The 26,325-nt window shown below is 57.2% G+C and overlaps 1 protein-coding gene across 2 annotated transcripts in view; it reads left to right on the top strand.

Moving 5' to 3' along the window:
* The window catches only part of LOC102937624 (class I histocompatibility antigen, F10 alpha chain), a 36,477-nt gene extending 10,735 nt beyond the window's left edge, over positions 1 to 25,742 (top strand). Inside the window, exons 2-8 of one of the 2 annotated variants that reach the window (XM_037913748.2) lie at positions 11,161 to 11,175; positions 11,876 to 12,136; positions 18,836 to 19,111; positions 23,849 to 24,127; positions 24,600 to 24,716; positions 25,042 to 25,074; positions 25,636 to 25,742. In XM_037913748.2, the coding sequence (XP_037769676.1) occupies positions 11,161 to 11,175; positions 11,876 to 12,136; positions 18,836 to 19,111; positions 23,849 to 24,127; positions 24,600 to 24,716; positions 25,042 to 25,074; positions 25,636 to 25,640 (986 nt within the window). In that variant the 3' untranslated portion in view covers positions 25,641 to 25,742. The remainder of the gene's footprint in view (positions 1 to 11,160; positions 11,176 to 11,875; positions 12,137 to 18,835; positions 19,112 to 23,848; positions 24,128 to 24,599; positions 24,717 to 25,041; positions 25,075 to 25,635) is intronic. The other variant, XM_043527918.1, reaches the window with a different exon arrangement.
* The last annotated feature ends 583 nt before the right edge of the window (positions 25,743 to 26,325 follow it).

The following is a 26,325-nucleotide window of genomic DNA, read 5'->3' as shown; positions in this document are numbered from 1 at the left end:
ATCCACCTCCAGGGGAACAAGGCACTCTCTCCGGAGGGACAGCCCCGCACCCACCCTGTAAACTGAGCACCCTGAGTCCAGAGCCTCCAGCCCTCTGGCGGGGCTGGCCGGGGGTACTCTTCCCTCCTGAGCAGGTGGCAAACTGGTAGCCCCCCTTTCCTGGGTCGCCTGCCCCTCGTCCAGCTGAGTCCCTACCCAGTTAACCCTGGGTAGGTTGGGTCTGCTCAGTTTGTCCCTGAGCCCGGGGCACTGGGCCCGTACGTGGCCTCTCTGGCCACAGTGATAGCAGCTCAGGTCACGTTGGTCCCCTCGAGCGGGTCGGAGGGGCCCGACACCAGGCGTTCCCCTTTGGAGGGGGTTCTCCCTATTTCCCCGCTGGGAGGCCCCATGGTGACTCTCTCTCTGCATCGGGGGGGGCCTGTTCTTTTGGGATTCCTCCCGGCTACCCCCTGACCGACTGTTCACAAACTCGTCGGCCAGCTGCCCTGCGTGCTGGGGGTTCGCGAGCTTTTTGTCCACCAGCCACAGCCTCAGGTCGGAAGGGCACTGTTCATACAGGTGCTCCAGTACGAACAGGTCAAGCAGGTCCTCTTTAGTTTGGGCCCCCGCTGTCCACTTGCGGGCATATCCCTGCATCCTGTTGACCAGTTGTAGGTAGGTGACCTCAGGCGTTTTACGCTGACCCCGGAACCTTCTCCGGTACATCTCGGGGGTCAGCCCAAACTCACGGAGCAGGGCCTGTTTGAACAGTTCATAGTCCCCTGCCTCTGCCCCTGTCATCCGGCTGTAGACCTCTACGGCTTTGGGGTCCAGTAAGGGGGTGAGGAACTGGAGCCTGTCTGCAGGGTCAACCCTGTGCAGCTCGCAGGCATTCTCAAAGGCCGTCAGGAAGCTGTCTATGTCCTCCCCCTCCTTCCGCTGGGCCAGGAAGCACTTATCAAAGCTCCTTGCAGTCTTGGGTCCCCCCTCACTCACCGCAGCCGGGGCCCCACTGCTCCTCAGCCTGGCCAGCTCCAGTTCATGCTGTCTTTGTTTCTCCTTCTCCTGCTGCTCATGTTGACGTTCCCTCTCCTTCTCCTGACGCTCCCTCTCCTTCTCCTGACGCTCCCTCTCCTTCTCCTCCTGCTCATGTTGACGTTGTTTCTCCTTCTCCTCCTGCTCACGTTGACGTTGTTTCTCCTTCTCCTGACGCTCCCTCTCCTTCTCCTGACGCTCCCTCTCCTTCTCCTGACGCTCCCTCTCCTTCTCCTCCTGCTCATGTTGACGTTGTTTCTCCTCATGTTGACGTTGTTTTTCATGATCCTCCAGCTCCCTCATTTTCCTCTCCCTCTCCCATTCCAGCCGCATCCGCTCCAGGGACGGGGAGCTCCGCCGGGAGGATCCCCTGCTGGCTGCTGGGGTCAGGGTGCCCTCGGTATTCGCTGGGCTTCCCCCAACCCCTCCCCCAGGCATAGGTAGGAAGGGTCTCGGGGTGTCCTGGGCAGCAGTCTGACCCCTCCCAGCCTGGTCAGGCCCCAGGGCCCACGCTGCGTCCGCCGGGCGGCTTCCCTCCGGGACAGGGATCGGGTCATCCAAGCGATCCCTCTCCTCCAGCTGGGCAATCAGCTGTTCCTTGGTGGACCTCCCGATGCGCAGCCCCCTCTGCCTGCACAGCTCCACCAGGTCGCTCTTAAGGCGTTTAGCGTACATCTCCCGGCTGGCCACTCGCAGGCCGGGCAGCTTTCCACGGTTTCCAGGAAAAGCCCCTAGTGTGCCAGTCCTTCTTGAGGTCACCACCTCTTTGCCAGGGTCGAGCTGCAGACTCCTCCGCCCCTGGGACCGCTCGCTGCAATCCCCCGGGGGACCCTGTTACTGCAAAAGTTCTTCTCTCTGGTCACACACTCCCAGGGGTTAACCGCCCCCTGAAACCGTCTCTCTCTGAATCTTCAGCACACCTGGTCCCCGTCAATCCCCCTTCGTTTTACTGTTCCCCAGTCACTTACTGCAGGAAGCGCCGTTCACGGGGTGCAGTAGATCCCACCGCTGCCACCAGTTGTCACGGAGTGTGGGGGAGTCCAGGCCCTGCACCCCTCTTCCTGGGATTCACTGAGACTCTCAGCCAGCCAGTAAAACAGAAGGTTTATTGGACAACAGGAACACAGTCCAAAACCGAGCTTGTGGGTACACCCAGGACCCCTCAGTCAAGTCCTTCTGGGGGAGCAGGGAGCTTAGACCCCAGCCCTGGGGTTCCCTGTGTTCCTCCACCCAGCCCCAACCTGAAACTAAACCCACCGAGCAGGTTCCCTGCTGCAGCCTCCGTCCACATTCCTGGGCAGAGGTGTTACCTCCCCCTCCCCCTCCTGGCTCAGGTAACAGGCTCTCAGGTCTCCCGTCCCCAGGGCACATTCCCAGGTCAACACTCCCCCCTCCCTGCTGCGTCACATCGTCACACGGAGTCCAATGGCGATGCTCTGGAACTGCTCCCCATGAAGCCAGTCAGGACTCTGGGGCGGTCGCCTTCCGGTGAGCAGCCTGTCTGCAGGACACACAGCTCACACAGCTTCCACCTTCCTGGGTCTGACCTCGGAGCATTCAGCATCCTCTGCCCCTCCGTGTGCTTCCCACAGCGAGTCCGCTCAGGCAGGGCTCCTGGGGAAGCCAGAGGGTCCTGCACCCCAACTTCGCAGTCAGACGTGACTCTCAGTCGGCCAGTAAAACAGAGGTTTATTAGATGACAGGAACATGGTCTAAAACAGAGCTTGCAGGTGCAGAGAACAGGACCCCTCAGCTGGGTCCATTTTGGGGGGGCAGTGAGCCAGACAACCACGTCTGCCCTTCACTCCATGTCCCAGCCAGCCCCAAACTGAAAGTCCCTCCAGCCCCTCCTCCTCTGGGCTTTGTTCCTTTCCGGGGCCAGGAGGTCACCTGATTCCTTTGTTCTCCAACCCTTTAGCTCTCACCTTGCAGGGGGGAAGAGCTCAGGCCATCAGTTGCCAGGAAACAGGGTGTCGGCCATTCTCTGTGTCCAGACCCCTGCACACACCTGCCCTCTAGGGCTCTGCAATGATCATACACCCTTACCCCACCCCCTAGATACTTAAGAACTTCATAGGGGAACTGAGTCACCCCCACACTATTCAGAGGAAACATTAAGAACAGTCCCACTTCGTCACATCTCTCCCCCCTTCGAGATCGAACTGAGCGGGGTCACTTTAGCCAGTGACCTGGGGAAGTTCGAAGCCACCAACCTTCCCATGGATGCCCCAGCATCTCTCCCATTCCTTGGTAGGAGTTACACCAGGCCCTTCCAGTTTCACGCCCTCCCTTAGGTCGGGGGTGGTCGATAGCACTCACAGGCCGCATGTGGGAAGGTTTATGCGGCCCGTGCCCTTTGGCCACCCCAAAACCCCAGGGGGTCAAACTGGGATTGGGTCTTCTCCCCATCAAGCTGGCCAAACACAGCCACTTGGTTATAGGACGGTTTAACTTTCTTAACAGCTTTCACTTCACCTGAGACCTTCTCAAGGCTCTCCACACTGGATCTTTCAACAGGACAGTCAGTGGATCCATTCACAACAGAAAATTTCTGGCTGTTAGGAACTGAAACTGTCTTGATTAAATCACTTTCACACCCTTCAGTGGCAGTAAACTGCTTGCAAAGACTCCATGAGGATTCCTTTCCCTAGGGCTTTTCTATGCAACAATTCACCCCTCACAGAAATTCTGCCCTTACCCTCTTTACCTAGGGCTTGCTCTAGAGGAACACTTTCCTGAGCAACAACAGACCCTTTCTGGGTCTCCCTTACCTCCAGAATTACCTCTGGCCCATCCGGCGGATTCCTACACAATCCCCTTTCAGGCAAACTTACAGACTTCCTAGAGAAAAGGTCAGAAGCATTCTCCTTCCCTTTGCCACACACAAGTTCAGGAATCTTTTCCTTCTTGCTACAGGTTTCCACACCCTCAGTAGGTAACACAATCACACACCTTCATGCTCTCCTTGTGCCCTGGCTAGGATCTCACCCTGATTAGACAGAGTTGCGACACCCTTTCCCAACAAAACACTAGCAACAGGCAAAATACAAGCACCAGAATTGTCTGGGCTCTGGGATTTTACATAGACACTAACTGGATGCGACCTAGTTACAGGGCCATTCTCCTGAGCAGACCCAAACTTAGGACCCTTCCCTTCCTGGGCTTTAGCTGAATCCAGAACCAACTCTGAGACAACTGCACTATCCTCAACCATCACAGGCTGAAAGGCCCCTTCTGTCTGCTCCACAGACAAAGAAGAGCCGGACACACTTTCTCCTTTCCTAGACACACAGCTTGGGATCTCATTCCCCTTGTCCCAGCACACAAGGCTGGTCACAGACAACTGCTTGGAGATCAGGGTAGCTCCCTCCATAGGCAAGTCAATACCCCTGACAGACACAGGCACATTTCCTTCCCTGTCCCAATTCTCCACCCAGCTAACAGGTAAGGTCCAGGGACACTCATCTTCCACTCTCCTCGCCTTCCCACCCTGCTGCCTAGACACAGCCATCGGCTCACAAGGCTGCCTAGGCTCATCCAGACTTTCCTTACCAACACCTTGCCACTCCCCACAGATCCCCTGCCCTGCCTGTGTCTCCCCCCACTCAGCTGGGGTCTTATCTTCCCCCTTGCTCAGCACTGCCCTTGCTGTCCCAGTGAGGGTAGGCAGCGAGCTCGCTGCTTTCCTCACAGCATCAGAGCCAGCGTGAGCCCCTTCTCCAGTGTGCAAGGGGGCAGGGAGCATCTCTCTGTCCCACCCAGCCCCAGGGGTCTGGTTACAGGCAGGCAGGTAGCCTGAGCCTAGCCGCTCCTCACCCTGCCAGCCAGGTCATCTGCATTTTCACTGACCATTTCCCTCTCCACCGATTGGTTCCCTGGATTCAAATTCAAACCCTTGGCAGTTACAGGAGCAGGGTCTGGATCCTGTCCCAAAGAGACACAGTCACCCCACAACAGGGTCTCACAGCCGATATCCCGGAGAACCCCAACAACCAGCCAGCCTGACCCCTCCTGGGTCTGCACAGGGATCTGGGCAGTAGGCAGGGCGAGGGGCTTCATCCCTGGGACCCTTACCCAGCTCACACAGCCCCTCAGCATCTGAGGCTGCACCACCCAGGGCCTGACAACAGTTCTCTCTGTCCCAGGATCTCGCCACCCCAGGAATGTCTCCCCATTGACCATCACCTTCCGCTCCCCCTGGGGGTCCGAGGGGCCCGACCCCAGGAAACTCCACACAGACATATAGGTTGAGACCAGGAGTGGGAGCCCGTCCACCTCCCCACCCATCTGGCTGACGGAGTCTACGGCCTTGGGACCCAGCGAGGGAGCTAGACACCGGGGCTTTTCCGCAGGGCCCCCCTGGTTCAGATCTCCAGCCTGCTCAAAGGCAGTGAGGTGGGCATCCACATCCCCCCACTCCTTAACCAGGGGCAGCAATTTAGTCTCGAGGTTCCCTGCGGAACTGGCCCCCCGGGGTCTATCCCCACTCACCCCTGGGAGGTCCCCTAGGCCTCTCCGCTCCCCCACCGCCAGTTCATGCTGCTGCTGCTTCTGCAGCTCTTTCTCGGGCTCTCGCTGTCTCTCACAGTCCTCTTGCTCTCTCGGACTCAGCTCCAACCCATGCATCTCCGATCCCCGGATGGGGAACCCGATCGTGAAGACCCTCGTCTGGTCGGGGACAGGAGTCTTGGCGATGCCTGGCTACCACTCCAGCTGCTCCCAGATCCTGCGATAGCCCCATTTGGGTCAGGAATCTGTTCCTAGAGCGGTCATCCTCCTCCAGCTGCACGATTAACTGTGCCTTGGTGAACTTTCCAATGCTCAACCCTCGCTTTCTGCACAGGGTTACAATGTCCTTCGTAAGGAGACGGTGACAGGCCATCACTCCGCTCCTCCCACGTTGTTGTGGACTCACAAGCCTGTGTGCTCTCAGCTCCCCACGGTTTCCAGGAAGAACCCCAAGTATGCCAGCTTTTTCGAGGTCACCACCTCTTTGCCAGGGTCGAGCCGCAGACTCCTCCGCCCCTTGGACTGCTCGCTGCAATCCCCAGGGGAACCCTGTTACTGCAAAAGTCCTTCTCTCTCCCAGGGCCAAGCCGCAGGCTCCTCCACCCCTGAGCCTGCTCACTGCAGTCCCCAGGGGGACCCCATTACTGCACAGTCCTTCTCGCTGGTCACACACTCCCAGGGGTTTACCGCCCCCTGAAGCCGCTCCTCTCTGAGCCTTTAGCACGCCTGGTCCTTGTCAATCCCCCTTCGTTTTACTGCTCCCCAGTCACTTACTGCAGGAAGCGCCATCCACGGGGTGCAGTACATCCCACCTCTGCCACCAGTTGTCACGGAGTCCAATGGCGATGCTCTGGAACTGCTCCCCATGAAGCCAGTCAGGACTCTGGGGCGGTCGCCTTCCGGTGAGCAGCCTGTCTGCAGGACACACAGCTCACACAGCTTCCACCTTCCTGGGTCTGACCTCGGAGCATTCAGCATCCTCTGCCCCTCCGTGTGCTTCCCACAGCGAGTCCGCTCAGGCAGGGCTCCTGGGGAAGCCAGAGGGTCCTGCACCCCAACTTCGCAGTCAGACGTGACTCTCAGTCGGCCAGTAAAACAGAGGTTTATTAGATGACAGGAACATGGTCTAAAACAGAGCTTGCAGGTGCAGAGAACAGGACCCCTCAGCTGGGTCCATTTTGGGGGGGCAGTGAGCCAGACAACCACGTCTGCCCTTCACTCCATGTCCCAGCCAGCCCCAAACTGAAAGTCCCTCCAGCCCCTCCTCCTCTGGGCTTAGTTCCTTTCCGGGGCCAGGAGGTCACCTGATTCCTTTGTTCTCCAACCCTTTAGCTCTCACCTTGCAGGGCGGAAGAGCTCAGGCCATCAGTTGCCAGGAAACAGGGTGTCGGCCATTCTCTGTGTCCAGACCCCTGCACACACCTGCCCTCTAGGGCTCTGCAATGATCATACACCCTTACCCCACCCCCTAGATACTTAAGAACTTCATAGGGGAACTGAGTCACCCCCACACTATTCAGAGGAAACATTAAGAACAGTCCCACTTCGTCACAGGGTGTGAAAGTGATTTAATCAAGACAGTTTCAGTTCCTAACAGCCAGAAATTTTCTGTTGTGAATGGATCCACTGACTGTCCTGTTGAAAGATCCAGTGTGGAGAGCCTTGAGAAGGTCTCAGATGAAGTGAAAGCTGTTAAGAAAGTTAAACCGTCCTATAACCAAGTGGCTGTGTTTGGCAGGCTTGATGGGGAGAAGACCCAATCCCAGTTTGACCCCCTGGGGTTTTGGGGTGGCCAAAGGGCACGGGCCGCATAAACCTTCCCACATGCGGCCTGTGAGTGCTATCGACCACCCCCGACCTAAGGGAGGGCGTGAAACTGGAAGGGCCTGGTGTAACTCCTACCAAGGAATGGGAGAGATGCTGGGGCATCCATGGGAACGTTGGTGGCTTCGAACTTCCCCAGGTCACTGGCTAAAGTGACCCCGCTCAGTTCGATCTCGAAGGGGGGAGAGATGTGACGAAGTGGGACTGTTCTTAATGTTTCCTCTGAATAGTGTGGGGGTGACTCAGTTCCCCTATGAAGTTCTTAAGTATTTAGGGGGTGGGGTAAGGGTGTATGATCATTGCAGAGCCCTAGAGGGCAGGTGTGTGCAGGGGTCTGGACACAGAGAATGGCCGACACCCTGTTTCCTGGCAACTGATGGCCTGAGCTCTTCCGCCCTGCAAGGTGAGAGCTAAAGGGTTGGAGAACAAAGGAATCAGGTGACCTCCTGGCCCGGGAAAGGAACAAAGCCCAGAGGAGGAGGGGCTGGAGGGACTTTCAGTTTGGGGCTGGCTGGGACATGGAGTGAAGGGCAGACGTGGTTGTCTGGCTCACTGCCCCCCAAAATGGACCCAGCTGAGGGGTCCTGTTCTCTGCACCTGCAAGCTCTGTTTTAGACCATGTTCCTGTCATCTAATAAACCTCTGTTTTACTGGCCGACTGAGAGTCAAGTCTGACTGCGAAGTTGGGGTGCAGGACCCTCTGGCTTCCCCAGGAGCCCTGCCTGAGCGGACTCGCTGTGGGAAGCACACGGAGGGGCAGAGGATGCTGAATGCTCCGAGGTCAGACCCAGGAAGGTGGAAGCCGTGTGAGCTGTGTGTCCTGCAGACAGGCTGCTCACCGGAAGGCGACCGCCCCAGAGTCCTGACTGGCTTCATGGGGAGCAGTTCCAGAGCATCGCCATTGGACTCCGTGACAGTAAGGAAAGTCTGGATGAGCCTAGGCAGCCTTTTGAGCCGATGGCTGTGTCTAGTCAGCAGGGTGGGAAGGCGAGGAGAGTGGAAGATGAGTGTCCCTGGACCCTACCTGTTAGCTGGGTGGAGAATTGGGACAGGGAAGGAAATGTGCCTGTGTCTGTCAGGGGTATTGACTTGCCTATGGAGGGAGCTACCCTGATCTCCAAGCAGTTGTCTGTGACCAGCCTTGTGTGCTGGGACAAGGGGAATGAGATCCCAAGCTGTGTGTCTAGGAAAGGAGAAAGTGTGTCCGGCTCTTCTTTGTCTGTGGAGCAGACGGAAGGGGCCATTCAGCCTGTGATGGTTGAGGATAGTGCAGTTGTCTCAGAGTTGGTTCTGGATTCAGCTAAAGCCCAGGAAGGGAAGGGTCCTAAGTTTGTGTCTGCTCGGGAGAATGGCCCTGTAACTAGGTCGCATCCAGTTAGGGTTTATGTAAAATCCCAGAGACCAGACAATTCTGGTGCTCGTATTTTGCCTGTTGCTAGTGTGTTGTTGGAAAGGGTGGAGCAACTCTGTCTAATCAGGGTGAGATCCTAGCCAGGGCACCAGGACAGCATGAAGGTGTGTGATTGTGTTACCTACTGAGGGTGTGGAAACCTGTAGCAAGAAGGAAAAGATTCCTGAACTTGTGTGTGGCAAAGGGAAGGAGAATGCTTCTAACCTTTTATCTAGGAAGTCTGTAAGTTTGCCTGAAAAGGGATTGTGTAGGAATCCGCCTGATGGTAGGTAATTCAGAGGTAATTCTGGATGTAAGGGAGACCCAGAAAGAGTCTGTTGTTGCTCAGGAAAGTGTTCCTCTAGAGCAAGCCCTAGGTAAAGAGGGTAAGGGCAGAATTTCTGGGAGGGGTGAATTGTTGCATAGAAAAGCCCTAGGGAAAGGAATCCTCATGGAGTCTTTGCAAGCAGTTTACTGCCACTGAAGGGTGTGAAAGTGGTTTAATCAAGAAAGTTTCAGTTCCTAACAGCCAGAAATTTTCTGTTGTGAATGGAGCCACTGACTGTCCTGTTGAAAGACCCAGTGTGGATAGCTTTGAGAAGGTCTCAGATGGAGTGAAAGCTGTTAAGAAAGTTAAACAGTCCTATAACCAAGTGGCTGTGTTTGGCCAGCTTGTCGGGGAGAAGACCCAATCCCAGTTTGACCCCCTGGGGTTTTGGGGTGGCCAAAGGGCACGGGCCGCAGAAACCTTCCCACATGCGGCCTGCGAGTGCTATCGACCACCCCCAACCTAAGGGAGGGCGTGAAACTGGAAGGGCCTGGTGTAACTCCTACCAAGGAATGGGAGAGATGCTGGGGCATCCATGGGAACGTTGGTGGCTTCGAACTTCCCCAGGTCACCGGGTAAAGTGACCCCGCTCAGTTCGATCTCGAAGGGGGGAGAGATGTGACGAAGTGGGACTGTTCTTAATGTTTCCTCCGAATATTGTGGGGGTGCCTCAGTTTCCCCTATGCAGTTCTTAAGTATCTAGGTGGTGGGGTAAGGGTGTATGATCATTGCAGAGCCCTAGAGGGCAGGTGTGTGCAGGAAGCTGGATATGAGTCAGCAGTGTGCCCTTGTTGCCAAGAAGGCCAATGGCATTTTGGGATGTATAAGTAGGGGCATAGCGAGCAGATCGAGGGACGTGATCGTTACCCTCTATTCGACATTGGTGAGGCCTCATCTGGAGTACTGTGTCCAGTTTTGGGCCCCACACTACAAGAAGGATGTGGATAAATTGGAGAGAGTCCAGCGAAGGGCAACAAAAATGATTAGGGGTCTAGAGCACATGACTTATGAGGAGAGGCTGAGGGAGCTGGGATTGTTTAGTCTGCAGAAGAGAAGAATGAGGGGGGATTTGATAGCTGCTTTCAACTACCTGAAAGGGGGTTCCAAAGAGGATGGCTCTAGACTGTTCTCAATGGTAGCAGATGACAGAACAAGGAGTAATGGTCTCAAGTTGCAATGGGGGAGGTTTAGATTGGATATTAGGAAAAACTTTTTCACTAAGAGGGTGGTGAAACACTGGAATGCGTTACCTAGGGAGGTGGTAGAATCTCCTTCCTTAGAGGTTTTTAAGGTCAGGCTTGACAAAGCCCTGGCTGGGATGATTTAACTGGGAATTGGTCCTGCTTCGAGCAGGGGGTTGGACTAGATGACCTTCTGGGGTCCCTTCCAACCCTGATATTCTATGATTCTATGAAAGTAATGGAGGTTTCCAGGAGCAAAGGAGAGTCCTGCCCTCTCCTGCAGCCTGTCTGCACCAGCCATCTCCCCGCCCCAGGCCACGCTGCGTGGCAGACACCCTCAGGGAAACTCTGGGGGCTGCTTTCCCTGCAGGGTGGGGGGGCTTGTTGTCCCCTGCCTCTGGCACAAAAAAGGGGGGGGAACTGCTTGATTGGCCCCCTGAGAGCCCCACATCCCTGCAGGACTGGCCTGTTTAGTTCATGGGAAGGGGCGTGTGAACCCCACCAGCCATGGCACGTAACTGTTGATAGTGGGGGTGCACAATGTAGAGGTTCTGGTGGTATGCAGTGGGGTTCAGGGCCGGGCACATAAACCCTGGCAGAAATCTGGGGGCACTTGACCCTGTGTGCCCCCCTCCCTGCGGAATCATCACCTCTGCATACCCACATGCACGCCACACGCCCCAGGTCCTTTGTTTTCAGATTTTAATTTGTTTAAATGTTCCTGGGAATTTATCAGTGCTAATTACAAAACTTGTAAAACGTGGGTGAAAACCAGCACTGGCTATTAACTGCCCAATTTTCTGGGGCAATCTCCGGGTTAATACTGGGGGACGGGAGGGCAGAAAAAAAGCAACAAAGAGGGAAAAGTCTGAGTATTGAAAGTGAAAGCAGTTTAATATTGTGGTTTATTTCAGGAGCTGCATTTAATGGTATGTCCACACGTGTGTGTGTGTGTAACTTCCTCTCCATTGCCTTACGTTAACAGGTAGCCTTGCATTGACACTTAGACTAATTCATTATTCACACAAACACATCGACCTGCTGTCACGGGTTGGATTTTCTTACCACAATCAGTATTTCCGTGTGCCTGAGTGAGCCAAAATTGGGGTGAAAAATGAGTTAACACCAAACAACGGCTTCTGTCAAACCTGGGAATTTTTCAGTAAAAACTGACAACGAAGGGCCTTGCACACGCACGTGCCCCCCCCACAGGTACACCCGTGCAGACATCACACGCACACGCACACCACAGACAGGCACACGGGCCACAAATGCCCCAGTTCCGCTGTAGGCAGTTTGCCCATCCACCCCTCCCATCCTCAGGACATTTGCTCATGGGGGCAGTTCTTAAGGGGGCAGTTAACTCCCTGCCAATATCTGACCCCCGTAAACAAGCCGCCGGCTTTCAGAGGCGTGGGCTGAGAGATCGTCCTTCCTGATTCCCCCTCGGCTCCACGCAGTGTGAGTTACTGACACACCCCAGCTTGTCCCTTGCCCAGGATGGGGCTGAGGGGAGAGGGACATGGCGGGGGGTGGGAGGTCTCTGCTGGTCCCCACTGGGTGGCCCTGGTGTCCCGTGAGCAAGGAACGAAGTCGCTTGTTAACTCAACTTCACTCCTGTTGCTTTAGGGCGCCACAGCCTGGCCGTGCTAGTCACAGCCGTCACCCACGAAGATGGGACTCATCACTTCACCATGATCACCAAACTGGATGACATTCAGATTGCGTACTACAGAAGCGACACGCGAGAGGTCAGACCCACTCAGGAGTGGGCAGCACAGGCCGTGGGCGCTGAGTATCTCCAGGAAAAGACCCGGGAGTTCTGGGGGCACGAGGAGCGCTGTAAAGTCCATAACAGGAGGTGGATGCAGCTGTACAACCAGACGGGCGGTGAGTGTCTGAGAGTTGTTGTTATTAATAGACACACGAGAGCTGCCCGCTCAGAATCACTCTCACTGGGGATCGGGGCCTCGCTGTGCTAGGTGCGGCCCAAACCAGAGCTGGTTGGAAAATGCAGTTTTCTTCCCTCAGAAAATTTCACATTCCCAGAAGTGTTTTCATTCCCATTCAGAAAGAAGAGTCAGAAATGGGAGGTTTCCATGGGAAGGAAACTTTTTAGAAATTCCATCTCGGGAGAATCCCAGGCAGGGAGCCGGGCAGCCCTGGGATCTTCCCTTTTAATTTCCCCAATAGAAAATCAACGTTTTCTGGCCAAATTCAATTTTTCTCATGAAAAATTATAATTCTGCAGAAACAGCCTTTCCCAAGGCTAACAGAACGTCAGGAAGTTTTAGGAAAGGAATAGAAAATAAATAAATACCATAATGCCACTAAATAAATCCATAGTGCACCCTCACCTTGAATACTGCATGCAGATGTGGCTGCCCCATCTCAAAAGGGACATAGTGGATCTGGAAAAGGTTCAGAGGAAAGGGTAGCAAAGATAATCATGGGTATGGAACGGCTTCCATATGAGGAGAGACCAAGAAGATTAGGGGTGCTGAGCTTAGAAAAGAGACAACTAAAGGGGGATATGCTAGAGGTCTATAAAATCATGGCTGGTGTGGAGAAAGTGTAGAAGGAAGAGTTATTTACTCCTTCTCATAACACAAAAACTAGGGGGCACCTGATGAAATTAACAGGCAGCAGATCTAATACAGACCAAAGGAAGTACTTTTTCACACAACACACAATCAACCTGTGGACCTCATTCCTGGGGGATGTTGTGATGGCCAAAAGTATAACTGGGTTCAAAAAATAATTAGATAAGTTCCTGGAGGATAGCTCCATCAATGGCTATTAGCCAACATGGTCCGGGACACAACCCCATGCTCTGGGTGTCCTTAGACTCCGCCTGCCGGAAGCCAGGAGGGAAGACGGGTGGATCACCCCAAAATTGCCCTGTTCTGTACACTTCCCCTGAATCTCTGGTGTTGGCCACGGTCAGACCTTGGTCTCACCCCGTATGGCACCTCTCATGTGCACCGGTGGAGAGAATCGAAGAGCTCAGTAACTGTCCGGCAGGATCCCAACCCCTCAGTCCTTCCCGTGGGTCTGCTCTGACCCCTCCTGTTTCTCAGCATCCTCTGGGATTATTCGCTAGCTCAGCATCAGGCCAGGCGCATGGTCAGAGACGGTAAAGTTTCGGTGTCACCGTCCGGCCGAGCCCCCCTCTACAGACACATTTCCCAGATCTCAGTGCCCTGGTGTCACCGTCCGGCCGAGCCCCTCTGACCCCACCCGCCCTGTGACGCAGCAGGGAGCGGGGTGGACTGACCGGGGAATGGCGTCTAGTTCTGCTGGGACTGTCTGCACGGGGGATGGGAGAGCAGGGGGTGACTCCACTGAAGTGAGGAGACCTGAGCCTGTCACCGGAGCTGGGCGGGGTTGGACCCAGGTGACACCTTTGCCTGGGAAAGTGGACAAAGGCTGGAGGAGGAGCTGGGGGAAGGAGGAGTGAGACTGGGGGAGGGGGGTTTTTTGGTTTCAGTTTTGGGCTGGGTGGTGGAACGCAGAGAACCCCAGGGCTGGGGTCTAAGTGCCCTGCCCCCCAGAAGGACTTGACTGAGGGGTCCTGGTTGTACCCACAAGCTCTGTTTTAGACTGTGTTCCTGTTGTTCAATAAACCTTCTGTTTTACTGGCTGGCTGAGAGTCACAGTGAATCCCAGGAAGAGGGGTGCAGGGCCTGGACTCCCCCACACTCTGTGACAACTGGTGGCAGAGGTGGGATGTACTGCACCCCGTGAACGGCGCTTCCTGCAGTAAGTGACGGGGGAGCAGTAAAACGAAGGGGGATTGACGAGGACCAGGCATGCAGAAGGCTCAGAGAGGAGCGGTTTCGGGGGGCGGTTAACCCCTGGGAGTGTGTGACCAGAGAGAAGGACTGTGCAGTAATGGGGTCCCCCAGGGACTGCGGGGAGCAGTCTCAGGGGCGGAGGAGTCTGCGGCTTGGCCCTGGGAGAGAGAAGGACTTTTGCAGTAAAAGGGTCCCCTGGGGATTGCAGCGAGTGGTCCCGGGGCGGAGGATTCTGCAGCTCGACCCTGGCAAAGAGGTGGTGACCTCGAGAAGGACTGGCACACGAGGGGTTCTCCCTGGAAACCGTAGAAAGCTGCCCGGCCTGCGAGTGGACAGCAGGGAGATGTACGCTAAACGCCTTAAGAGCGACCTGGTGGAGCTGTGCAGGCAGAGGGGGCTGCGCATTGGGGGGTCCACCAAGGAACAGCTGATTGCCCAGCTGGAGGAGGGAGATCACTGGAACGAACCGATCCCTGTCCCTGAGGGAAGCAGCCTGGCAGATGCAGGGCAGGCACCGGTGTCTGTCCCAGCGGGGAGTGAACAGGAGGCTGCTGAGGGCTTCCCAAGACCCCTCCGACCTATACCTAGGGGAAGGGCTGGAAGGAGCCCAGCAAATACTGAGGGCACTGTGACCCCTGCGGCCAGCAGGGGACCCTCCCGGCGGAGCTCCCCATCGCTGGAGCTGAGGCGGCTGCAATGGGAGAATGAGCTAAAACTGGGAGAGTTGGAGCTCAGGCAGCGGGAACTGCAGGAGGAGCGGGAAAAGCAGCGTCAGCATGAGCTGGAGGAGAAGGAGAAGCAGAGACAGCATGAGCTGGAGCTGGCCACGCTGAGGAGCAGCGAGCCCCTGGCTGCGGTGAGTGATGGGGGATCCGGGACTGCACGGAGCTTTGAAAAGTGCCTCCTGGCCCAGCGTAAGGAGTGGGAGGACATGGATGACTTCCTGGATGCCTTTGAAACAGCCTGCGAGCTGCACCAGGTTGATCCTGCAGACAGGCTCCGGTCTCTCACCCCCTTACTGGACCCCAAAGCCGTGGCATTGTACAGCCGACTGGAAGGGGCAGAGAAAGGGAACTACGAACTGTTCAAAAAGGCCCTGCTCCGCGAGTTTGGGCCGACTCCTGAGATGTAACCGGAAAGATTCCGGAGTCAGCGTAAAACCCCTGAGGCCTCATATCTGCAACTCGCTGTCCGCATGGGTTGATACGCCACCAAGTGGGCCAAGGGGGCCCAGACAAAGGCAGACCTGGTTAAACTGATCGTACTGGAGCAACTGTATGAGCAGTGCCCATCCAACCTGAGGCTCTGGTTGGTGGACAAAAAGCCAGAGACACACAGGGCGGCTGGCCAATGACTTTGTGAACAGTCGGTCAGGGGGTGGCAGGGAGGAGTCCCAAAGGAACAGGCCCCCCTCGATGCAGAGAGAGTCACCATGGGGCCTCCCAGCGGGGAAATAGGGAGAACCCCCTCCCAAGGGGAACACCTGGCGTCGGGCCCCTCCGACCCGCTCGAGGGGACCAACGTGACCTGAGCTGCTATCACTGTGGCCAGAGAGGCCACGTACGGACCCAGTGCCCCGGACTCAGGGACAAACTGAGCAGACCCAACCTACCCAGGGTTAACTGGGAAGGGACCCAGCTGGATGAGGGGCAGGCCCAGGCAAGGCTTCCCTACCAACTGCACAGGGGGGAGGAAGGCCCCAGACCGGCTCCCCTGGGGGGGTGGATGCTCCGGACTCAAGGTTCTCCGTTTACAGGGTGGGTGTGGGGCTGTCCCTGCAGAGCGAGTGCCTTGTTCCCCTTCGTGACCTGTAGCCAGAGCCGGCGAGGGGCACTGCGCCCTGACCTTGGGGAGGATACCACACCGGAGGCGCAGGACCCTTCCCTGGTGGGGAGGGAGCACCGAGGGGCACGGCTCAGAGAGGCTGAGGCCTCAGACCTGGCCACTGAGGGGGAACCGGGCCCCATCCCTTCCCCAGCCGCTGAGTTTCAGGCCGAGTTGAGGAAAGATCCCTCTTTGCGGAAGCTCAGGGACCTGGCCGACCTCAGTGTGGGACGGACCATGAGGAGAGGCTGCCAGGAGAGGTTCCTGTGGGAGAAGGGGTTCCTGTACCGAGAATGGGCTCCCCCAGGGGAAGGGGAGTCCTGTGGGATCAGGAGGCAGCAGGTGGTCCCCCAGAAGTACCGCCGCAAGCTCCTGTCCCTGGCCCATGACATCCCCCTCGCAGGGCACCAGGGAATCCGGGGCACCCGGCAGAGGTTGCTACAGAACTTTTACTGGCCCGGGGTCTTTACCACCGTCCGGCAGTATTGCCGATCCTGTGACCCCTGTCAGAGGGTGGGGAAGGCCCGGGACAAGGGGAAAGCGGCTTTGCGACCTTTGCCCATCATAGAGGAGCCTTTCCAGAAGGTGGTCATGGACATCGTGGGGCCTCTCAGCAAGACGACCCGGTCGGGGAAGAAATACATTCTGGTGGTGGTAGATTTCGCCACCCGCTACCCCGAGGCAGTGCCCTTAGCTTCCATTGAAGCAGACACCGTGGCAGATGCGCTCCTGACCATTTTCAGCCGAGTGGGGCTCCCCAGGGAAGTCTTGACAGACCAAGGCTCCAACTTCATGTCGGCCCTGCTCCGGTGCTTGTGGGAGAAATGTGGGGTCCGGCACGACTGGGCCTCAGCGTATCACCCCCAGTCCAATGGGCTGGTGGAGAGGTTTAACGGGACGCTAAAGATGATGCTGAAAACCTTTATGAACCAGCAGCCGCAGGATTGGGACAAGTACTTACCTCACCTGCTGTTCACGTACAGGGAGGTACCCCAGGAGTCTACCGGATTTTCGCCTTTCGAACTGTTATATGGAAGGAGGGTGAGGGGCCCCCTGGACCTGATGAGAGACGAGTGGGAGGGGAAGGCCACTCCCGATGGAGAGTCAGTGGTGGAGTATGTCCTGATCTTCCGAGAGAGACTGGCTGAACTCATGGGCCTGGCCAGGGAGAATCTGGCCAGAGCCCAGAGGAAGCAGAAGGTCTGGTATGACCGCACGGCGCGGGCCCAGGCCTACGCCACCGGGGATCAGGTGATGGTTCTCATCCCCGTGAGAAAGAACAAACTACAGGCCGCCTGGGAGGGCCCTTTCACCCCCATCACTGAGCTATGCAAGAAGGGGAAGCCAGACAAGGTGGTCTGGACCGAGCAGTGCCAGGAGGCTTTCCGGGCGCTGAAGGAGGCTCTGGTCAGTGGCCCAGTTCTGGCAAACCCAGACTTTGACAAGCCCTTTGTGGTGTTCACCGACGCCTCAGATACGGGACTGGGGGCGGTGTTAATGCAGGAGGATGAAAAGGGGGAGAGACACCCCATCGTGTACCTGAGCAAGAAGTTGCTACCCCGGGAGCAACACTACGCGGCCATCGAGAAGGAGTGCCTGGCCATGGTGTGGGCCCTCAAGAAACTAGAGCCCTATCTCTTCGGGCGACACTTCACCGTCTACACCGACCACTCTCCCCTGACCTGGCTGCACCAGATGAAAGGAGCCAACGCCAAGCTCCTGAGGTGGAGCCTGCTCCTGCAGGATTACGACATGGACGTGGTCCATGTGAAGGGAAGTACCAACCTGATAACGGACGCGCTGTCCCGGAGAAGGGGCCCCGAACTTCCCCAGGTCACTGGTCACAGTGACCCCGCTCCGTTCAGTCTCGAAGGGGGGAGAGATGGGACGCAGCAGGGAGCGGGGTGGACTGACCAGGGAATGGCATCTAGTTCTGCTGGGACTGTCTGCACGGGGGATGGGAGAGCAGGGGGTGACTCCACTGGAGTGAGGAGACCTGAGCCTGTCACCGGAGCTGGGAGGGGTTGGACCCAGGTGACACCTTTGCCCGGGAAAGTGGACAAAGGCTGGAGGAGGAGCTGGGGGAAGGAGGAGTGAGACTGGGGGAGGGGGTTTTTTAGTTTCAGTTTTGGGCTGGGTGGTGGAACGCAGGGAACCCCAGGGCTGGGGTCTAAGCTCCCTGCCCCCCAGAAGGACTTGACTGAGGGGTCCTGGGTGTACCCACAAGCTCTGTTTTGGACTGTGTTCCTGTTGTCCAATAAACCTTCTGTTTTACTGGCTGGCTGAGAGTCTCAGTGAATCCCAGGAAGAGGGGTGCAGGGCCTGGACTCCCCCACACTCCGGTGTTACCTCCCCCTCCCCATCCTGGCTCAGGTAACAGGCTCTCAGGTCTCCCGTCCCCAGGGCACATTCTCAGGTCAACACTCCCCCCTCCCTGCTGCGTCACATCGTCACAGTGGGATAAGGGTGTATGATCGTTGCAGAGCCCTAGAGGGCAGGTGTGTGCAGGAGTCTGGACACAGAGAATGGCCGACACCCTGTTTCCTGGCAACTGGTGACCTGGGCCCTTCGCCCCTGCAAGGTGAGAGCTAAAGGGTTGGAGAACAAAGGAATCCCGTGACCTCCTGGCCCGGGAAAGGGAAACGCCCAGAGGAAGAGGGGCTGGAGGGAGTTTCAGTTTGGGGCTGGCTGGGGACGAGGAGTGAAGGGCAGACGGGGTTGTTTGGCTCACCGCCCCCCAAAATGGACCCGGCTGAGGGGTCCTGTTCTCTGCACCTACAAGCTCTGTGTTAGACCATGTTCCTGTCGTCTAATAAACCTTCTGTGTTACTGGCTGGCTGAGAGTCTCAGTGAATCCCAGGAAGAGGGGTGCAGGGCCCGGACTCCCCCACACTCCGTGACAACTCCGCCCTACAGACACATTTCCCAGCTCTCAGTGCAGGGTCTGAGCTCTCTCCCTCCCCCGCAGGGATTCACACTGAGCAGCTCCATGTGACCTGTGCCCTGAGCGGCCAGACCCCCGTGGACCCGAGGTTCCAGTACGCCTACGACGGGGGGGACTTCATCAGCTTTGATGCCCAGACGGAGACGTGGGTCGCGGCCGTGCAGCCGGCCTTCCTCCAGAAGCAGCGCTGGGAGACGGGCAAGACTTGGACTCTGTACGTCCAGCACTACCTGCGGTCCGAGTGCCTGGGGACCCTGCGGAGCCTGGTGCAGCGGGGAAGGGCGGTGCTGGAGCAGCAGGGTGAGTGAGCAGCAGGGATCTGTCATGAGGAGTGGGCGATGGGGTGCAGAGACACCAGTGGGACATGGGCATGTCCAGAAGGGGCAGTGTGGCCTAGTGGATAATGCACCGGACTGGGACTCAGGACACCTGGGTTTTAATCCCAGCTCTGCCACTGGCCTGCTGGGTGACATGGGTCCAGTCATGCCACCTCTCTGTGCCTCAGTTTCTCCCTCTTCATAATGAGGACAATGACCTCCTTTGTAAAGTGCTTTGAGATCAACCGATGACAAGCGCTGGACGAGAGCTACGGGTTGTTATTAGAGCAGACGGGTTATTAGCCGGTTCTGGCTGCCTGGGCATCTCCGTTCTGCAGGGCCTTTCCCGTTGGCTTCCAGCTCCTTCAGACTTCCCTTTTCGGGCTGAAACATCCCAGCTCTGGGCTGAGTTGATTAATTTTGCCAAGTTCGGTCTGGAAAAGGCCCAGCCCTTTGTGAGTGTGAAGGAGGCGGGGTGGGGGAAGGAGATGTATTGTATCATTATACAAAGAAAAAACTTGTTTTGAGGTTCTTGTGCCCAGCGCTGGCACCTCCGCAGTCGAGGGCAGAGACATGGACGGGGACAGAGACTCAGGGCCGTGTGACAAAGAGATTTAAGCACCTGACAATGCAGACAGGGGCCAGCTGGGGTTTCCGATTGGAGGTGCCTGGCTCCCCGTGAGCTCACTGGGGTTAGGCACCGAGGGGCATTTGGAAATCTGGCCCTTAGCCCCTAAATCGCACACGTGTGTTTGGGCGGCCCAGTGACAACCTGCCAGGGTGTAGCCGTGTTACAGCGCGGGATCGCGGGCAGCGAAGGAGACCCGGGCCCAGGCCTGTTCTGGCAACTACCCAGTTCAGGTATACCAATGTGAGCCGTCTGAGTGAGTCTGCAGAGGGGATTTACACCAGATTAACTGGCTCCATTTACAAATCAGTGTAAACAGGTGCAGACCAGGTCTCTCACACACCTGACTACTCAAATTCAAACTGGAACAGAGAAGGGCTACTAGGATGATCCGAGGAATGAAAAACCTGCCTTACGAGAGGACACTCAAAGGGCTTGGCTTGTTTAGCCTGACCAAATGCAGGCTGAGGGCAAATCTGATTTAACAAAGGCTGAGGGAGATATTTAAGTTAAGCGCCAATGTGGACTCAAGAACAAATGGGTACAAACTGGCCATCAACATGTTTAGGCTTGAAATTAGGCGAAGGTTTCTAACCATCAGAGGGGTGAAGTTCTGGAGCAGCCTCCCGAGGGGAGCAGTGGGAGAAAAACACCAAACTGGCTCCAGGACGGAGCTTGGTGAGTTTAGGAGGGGATGGGATGGTGAGACTGCCTACGGGGGGGGGCACATGGCCCATTGGCGACTGCTAATAGCAAAAATCCCCAAGGGCCCCAAGTGCCCCAGAGATGGGGCACTGGCTGGGGAGGGCTCTGAGTTACTACAGGGAATTCTCTCCCAGGTGTCTGGCTGGCAGGTCTCACCCACATGCTCAGGGTCTAACCAATCACCAGATTTGGGGTCGGGAAGGAATTTTCCCTTGGGTTACATTGGCAGAGACCCTGGTGGGTCTCCTCTTCGCTTCCTCTGCAGCATGGGGCACGGGTCACTTGCAGGTTTAAACTAGAGTGAATGGAGAAATGTTCTGTCACTTGACCTCTTTAACCCACGGTTCGAGGCTGTCAGTAACCCAGCCAGAGGTTCGGGTCTGTTACAGGAGTGGGTGGGTGAGGGGCTGTGGCCTGCGATGTGCAGGAGGTCGGACTAGATGATCACTGTCACGGAGTCCCCGGGCGATGCTCTGGAACTGGTCCCCATGAAGCCAGTCAGGACTCTGGGGCAGTCGCCTTTCTGTGAGCAGCCTGTCTTCAGGACACACAGCTCACACAGCTTCCACCTTCCTGGGTCTGACCTCGGAGCATTCAGCATCCTCTGCCCCTCCGTGCGCTTCCCCCAGCGAGTCTGCTCAGGCAGGGCTCCTGGGGAAGCCAGAGGGTCCTGCACCCCAACTTCGCAGTCAGACTTGACTCTCAGCCAGCCAGTAAAACAGAGGTTTATTAGATGACAGGAACATGATCTAAAACAGAGCTTGCAGGTGCAGAGAACAGGACCCCTCAGCTGGGTCCATTTTGGGGGGGGGGGGCAGTGAGCCAGACAACCACGTCTGCACTTCACTCCATGTAACAGGCAGCCCCAAACTGAAACTCCCTCCAGCCCTCCTCCTCTGGGCTTTGTTCCTTTCCCCGGGCCAGGAGGTCACCTGATTCCTTTGTTCTCCAACCCTTTAGCTCTCACCTTGCAGGGGGGAAGAGCTCAGGCCATCAGTTGCCAGGAAACAGGGTGTCGGCCATTCTCTGTGTCCAGACCCCTGTACACACCTGCCCTCTAGGGCTCTGCAATGATCATACACCCTTCTCCCACCCCCTAGATACTTAAGAACTGCATAGGGGAAACTGAGGCACCCCCACAATATTCGGAGGAAACATTAAGAACAGTCCCACTTCGTCACATCTCTCCCCCCTTCGAGATCGAACTGAGCAGGGTCACTTTACCCGGTGACCTGGGGAAGTTCGAAGCCACCAACGTTCCCATGGATGCCCCAGCATCTCTCCCATTCCTTGGTAGGAGTTACACCAGGCCCTTCCAGTTTCACGCCCTCCCTTAGGTCGGGGGGTGGTCGATAGCACTCGCAGGCCGCATGTGGGAAGGTTTCTGCGACCCGTGCCCTTTGGCCACCCCAAAACCCCAGGGGGTCAAACTGGGATTGGGTCTTCTCCCCGACAAGCTGGCCATCACCTTCCGCTCCCACTGGGGGTCCGAGGGGCCTGGCCCCAGGAAACTCCACACAGACATATAGGTTGGGGTCGGGAGTGGGAGCCTGTCCACCTCCCCACCCATCTGCCTGACGGAGTCTACGGCCTTGGGACCCAGCAAGGGAGCTAGACACCGGGGCTTTTCCGCAGGATCCCCCTGGTTCAAATCTCCAGCCTGCTCAAAGGCAGTGAGGTGGGCATCCACATCCCCCCCCTCCTTAACCAGGGGCAGCAATTTAGTCTCGAGGTTCCCTGCGGAGCTGGCCCCCCGGGGTCTATCCCCACGCACACCTGGGAGGTCCCCTAGGCCTCTCCGCTCCCCCACCGCCAGTTCATGCTGCTGCTGCTTCTGCAGCTCTTTCTCGGGCTCTCTGTCTCTCATAGTCCTCTGGCTCTCTCAGACTCAGCTCCAATCCCGTCTGTCTCCGATCCCCGGATGGGGAACCCGATCGTGAAGACCCTCGTCTAGTCAGGGACAGGAGTCTTGGCGATGCCTGGCTACCACTCCAGCTGCTCCCAGATCCTGCTATAGCCCCATTTGGGTCAGGAATCTGTCCCTTAGAGCGGTCATCCTCCTCCAGCTGCACGATTAACTCTGCTTTGTTGAACTTTCCAATGCTCAACCCTCTCTTTCTGCACAGGGTTACAACGTCCTTCTTAAGGAGATGGTGACAGGCCATCACTCTGCTCTTCCCAAGTTGTTGTGGACTCACAGGCCTGTGCGCTCTCAGCTCCCCACGGTTTCCAGGGAGAACCCCTAGTGTGCCAGCCCTTCTCAAGGTCACCACCTCTTTGCCAGGGTCGAGCTGCAGACTCCTCCGCCCCTGGGACCGCTCGCTGCAATCCCCCGGGGGACCCTGTTACTGCAAAAGTCCTCCTCTCTGGTCACACACTTCCAGGAGTTAACCACCCCCTGAAACCGTCTCTCTCTGAATCTTCAGCACGCCTGGTCCCCGTCAATCCCCCTTCGTTTTACTGTTCCCCAGTCACTTACTGCCGGAAGCGCCGTCCACGGGGTGCAGTATATCCCACCGCTGCCACCAGTTGTCACGGAGTCCCCGGGCGATGCTCTGGAACTGCTCCCCATGAAGCCAGTCAGGACTCTGGGGCAGTCGCCTTTCTGTGAGCAGCCTGTCTTCAGGACACACAGCTCACACAGCTTCCACCTTCCTGGGTCTGACCTCGGAGCATTCAGCATCCTCTGCCCCTCCGTGCGCTTCCCACAGCGAGTCTGCTCAGGCAGGGCTCCTGGGGAAGCCAGAGGGTCCTGCACCCCAACTTCGCAGTCAGACTTGACTCTCAGCCAGCCAGTAAAACAGAGGTTTATTAGATGACAGGAACATGATCTAAAACAGAGCTTGCAGGTGCAGAGAACAGGACCCCTCAGCTGGGTCCATTTTGGGGGGGGGGGGGGGGGGCAGTGAGCCAGACAACCACGTCTGCACTTCACTCCATGTAACAGGCAGCCCCAAACTGAAACTCCCTCCAGCCCTCCTCCTCTGGGCTTTGTTCCTTTCCCCGGGCCAGGAGGTCACCTGATTCCTTTGTTCTCCAACCCTTTAGCTCTCACCTTGCAGGGGGGAAGGGCTCAGGCCATCAGTTGCCAGGAAACAGGGTGTCGGCCATCCTCTGTGTCCAGACCCCTGTACACACCTGCCCTCTAGGGCTCTGCAATGATCATACACCCTTCTCCCACCCCCTAGATACTTAAGAACTGCATAGGGGAAACTGAGGCACCCCCACAATATTCGGAGGAAACATTAAGAACAGTCCCACTTCGTCACAATCACAATGGTCCCTTCTGAGCTTAAAGTCTATGAGACGCTGCAGGGCCTTTACCTGTTGTCTGTTACATGGTCCCGGCCCCTGGCATGTGGCTCACGCACTGTGTCTCCCCCACAGTGTCCCCCGATGTCTCGGTTTCCCACAAAGACTCTCCCGACGGCTCCATCACCCTCTCCTGCCATGCCAGGGGCTTTTACCCACGTCCCGTCCACATCTCCTGGGTGCGGGACGGAGAAGACATCCTGGCGGAGAAGGACTCCAGCGGGATCCTGCCCAATGCCGACGGCACCTATTACATGCAGTCGTCCCTGGAGATCTCCCCGGAGCAGGAGGACGGGCACCGCTACGCCTGCCGGGTGGAGCACAGCAGCCTGCCGGAGCCCACGCTCATCTGGGGTAAGGGTGGGGTGAATGGCAGGGCCCAGGGGTTGGGGGCACAGCCCATGGGAATTACAGAGGTGGGGTGTGACCCTGCTACAGGAAGGTCAATATCCCTGCCCATCGTCAGTGTGAACTCGTCTAGTTCTGGGCATTCATGTGACTCACAGAAATGGCCGATCCCTCAGAGAATCTCATTAAGTTTCTGGCCGTGGTGGCATCCAGTGACGGTGAGTTCCATGGACTGATGTCGTTACGAGGGAAGGGTCTGGTTGCTGCATGGCGTGTGTGGCTGGCAGTGCCCGGCAGGGTGCCCACCCTCTGTGCCCCATCCCCGTCCCCCTCCCAGCTCAGCCTTTCCCCACCCCCGGAGGCCAGGTCTCTGCAGACGCCCTTGGGGAGACGTTCAAGGCAAAGGCCTGTGGCTGCCCCAGGAGGATGCCCCAGCGGCTGCTCCCCTCGGTGACCTGGGCCCTTCTTCATCCCACAGCCCCTGGGAAGAAGGGCCCCCTGACCCCCGGGGTCCTGGCCGCCATCGTCCTGGCCTTGCTGGTTCTGGCTGGAGCCGTAGGGGCCGGCGTCATTCTGTGGAGGAGAAGATCAGCAGGTAAGAGCCGGTCCCCATGAAGCCGGGATGTGGGGAGGTCTGGGGAGTGGGGCAGCCCAGCCAGCCCAAGGGGGAATGGCTCCTCCCACTGCCCCCCAAGGAGAGGTGGGGCATGGCCATGGGGCAGGGCTGATCAACGTAGCCCAGCCCTGCTGGGGGCAGAGTGGGCTCTGTCGTGGTTGGGCGCCGTGTGCCCTGCGGGGTCAGGCCTGGGTGAGGTGCAGTTGGGGACACAGGGAGCCCTGTGTCCAGGGGAGGGAGGTCGGGGTCTCCGCGGGGGAGGGGTTACCCCTGCACTGACCCTCATTCTCTGCTTGTGTTTCAGGCCCCATGGATCTCGGCTACGCTCTGGCAGCCAGTGAGTAAATCCTGGGTACGGGGCCCAGATGCCCCAGTGCATTATGGGTATTGGGGGGTCCCCATGGGGGGAGGAGGGAGCCTAGCAGTGACTGCACATGGGCCCCAATCGCTGGTTACTCTGGGTCTGACAATTCCTCGGCGTGTGGGAATCTGCGAGGCCATCCCCAGCTGTCGCCCTTCCCCGGCTACCCGGGATTCTCTGACACACGCGCTGCCTTCGCCCAAACCAAGGGAACCCCAAAGGGCCGGAACAGCATCCACAGGTCACCCCTGAGGGCAGAGCTCAGCCAGCGTCCCAGCATGCACTGGGTACCCCTTAGCGCGGCTCTGGGGGTGGGAGTGCAGGCCGGTACCTGGGGCTGCGTAGGGGTGTTACGCTCTCTCCTGGAGGCCTGTCCATTGTCCCGCTGTCAGGGCCGGGGGGTTTTGTGCAGAGCGCAATTTGGGGTCCATAGGTGACACTGGGGGGTAGCCCAGAGCTGAATTCCCATCCCCCTTCCCTAGCTGGGATCCCCCACAGCTAAAGCTGCCTTGGAACGATTTTCTTCTCTCTCCACAGCATAGATCAGAGAAGATTCTGCCTCCAGCTCTTCATTGGGGCAGACCCCCAGAGTGTGGGACCCCGGCGTCGGGGTGACCCTGTGTTAGGGGGCTTATTCCTTCACCCACTCACTTCCCTGGTCCTTCTCGCATGAACAGAGAGCAGCAATACCCGAAGTCCAAAGGTGCAAACAATTCGATGTTTATTGGGGTGAACTTCCAGCAAGCATGATTCCAGTTTCCTTCCTTAGTATCCTCCTTCCCAGCTCTGACACCACAGAGCCTTACACCTGTGTCCCTGTTCCCATTCCTGCCCTTAGCAAAACAGGATTCCAGTTTCCCCACTCCCATTCCCTGTTCCCATCTCCCCCTTTAGCAAAACATGATTCCAATTTCCTTACCCCCATTCCCTGTTGCCATCTCCCACCCACGGCCACCCCCTCCCACCAAGGCCCCCTCCTCTACTTCCTGATTGACTGCAGACTATATAGTAAAACTTGAGTTCTGCTTAGCTATACCTTAACCAATCATTTTCCTGAAATTTAACTAACCAATCCTAACATATTGTAACATGGTTATGTAACCAATTATATCCCACCACCTTAATTAGTTTACACCCAGCAAAATTAATTATACAGCAGACAGGAACAATCACAGAACCAGACAGAGATTATACAGACAAACAATAGCAAAGTGGGAACTATAATGA

Source organism: Chelonia mydas, chromosome 14, assembly GCF_015237465.2.
Source record: "Chelonia mydas isolate rCheMyd1 chromosome 14, rCheMyd1.pri.v2, whole genome shotgun sequence".
NCBI lineage: Eukaryota > Metazoa > Chordata > Testudines > Cheloniidae > Chelonia > Chelonia mydas.
Note: the sequence above shows the minus strand (reverse complement) of the source record. Positions and strands in the feature narration are given on the sequence as shown.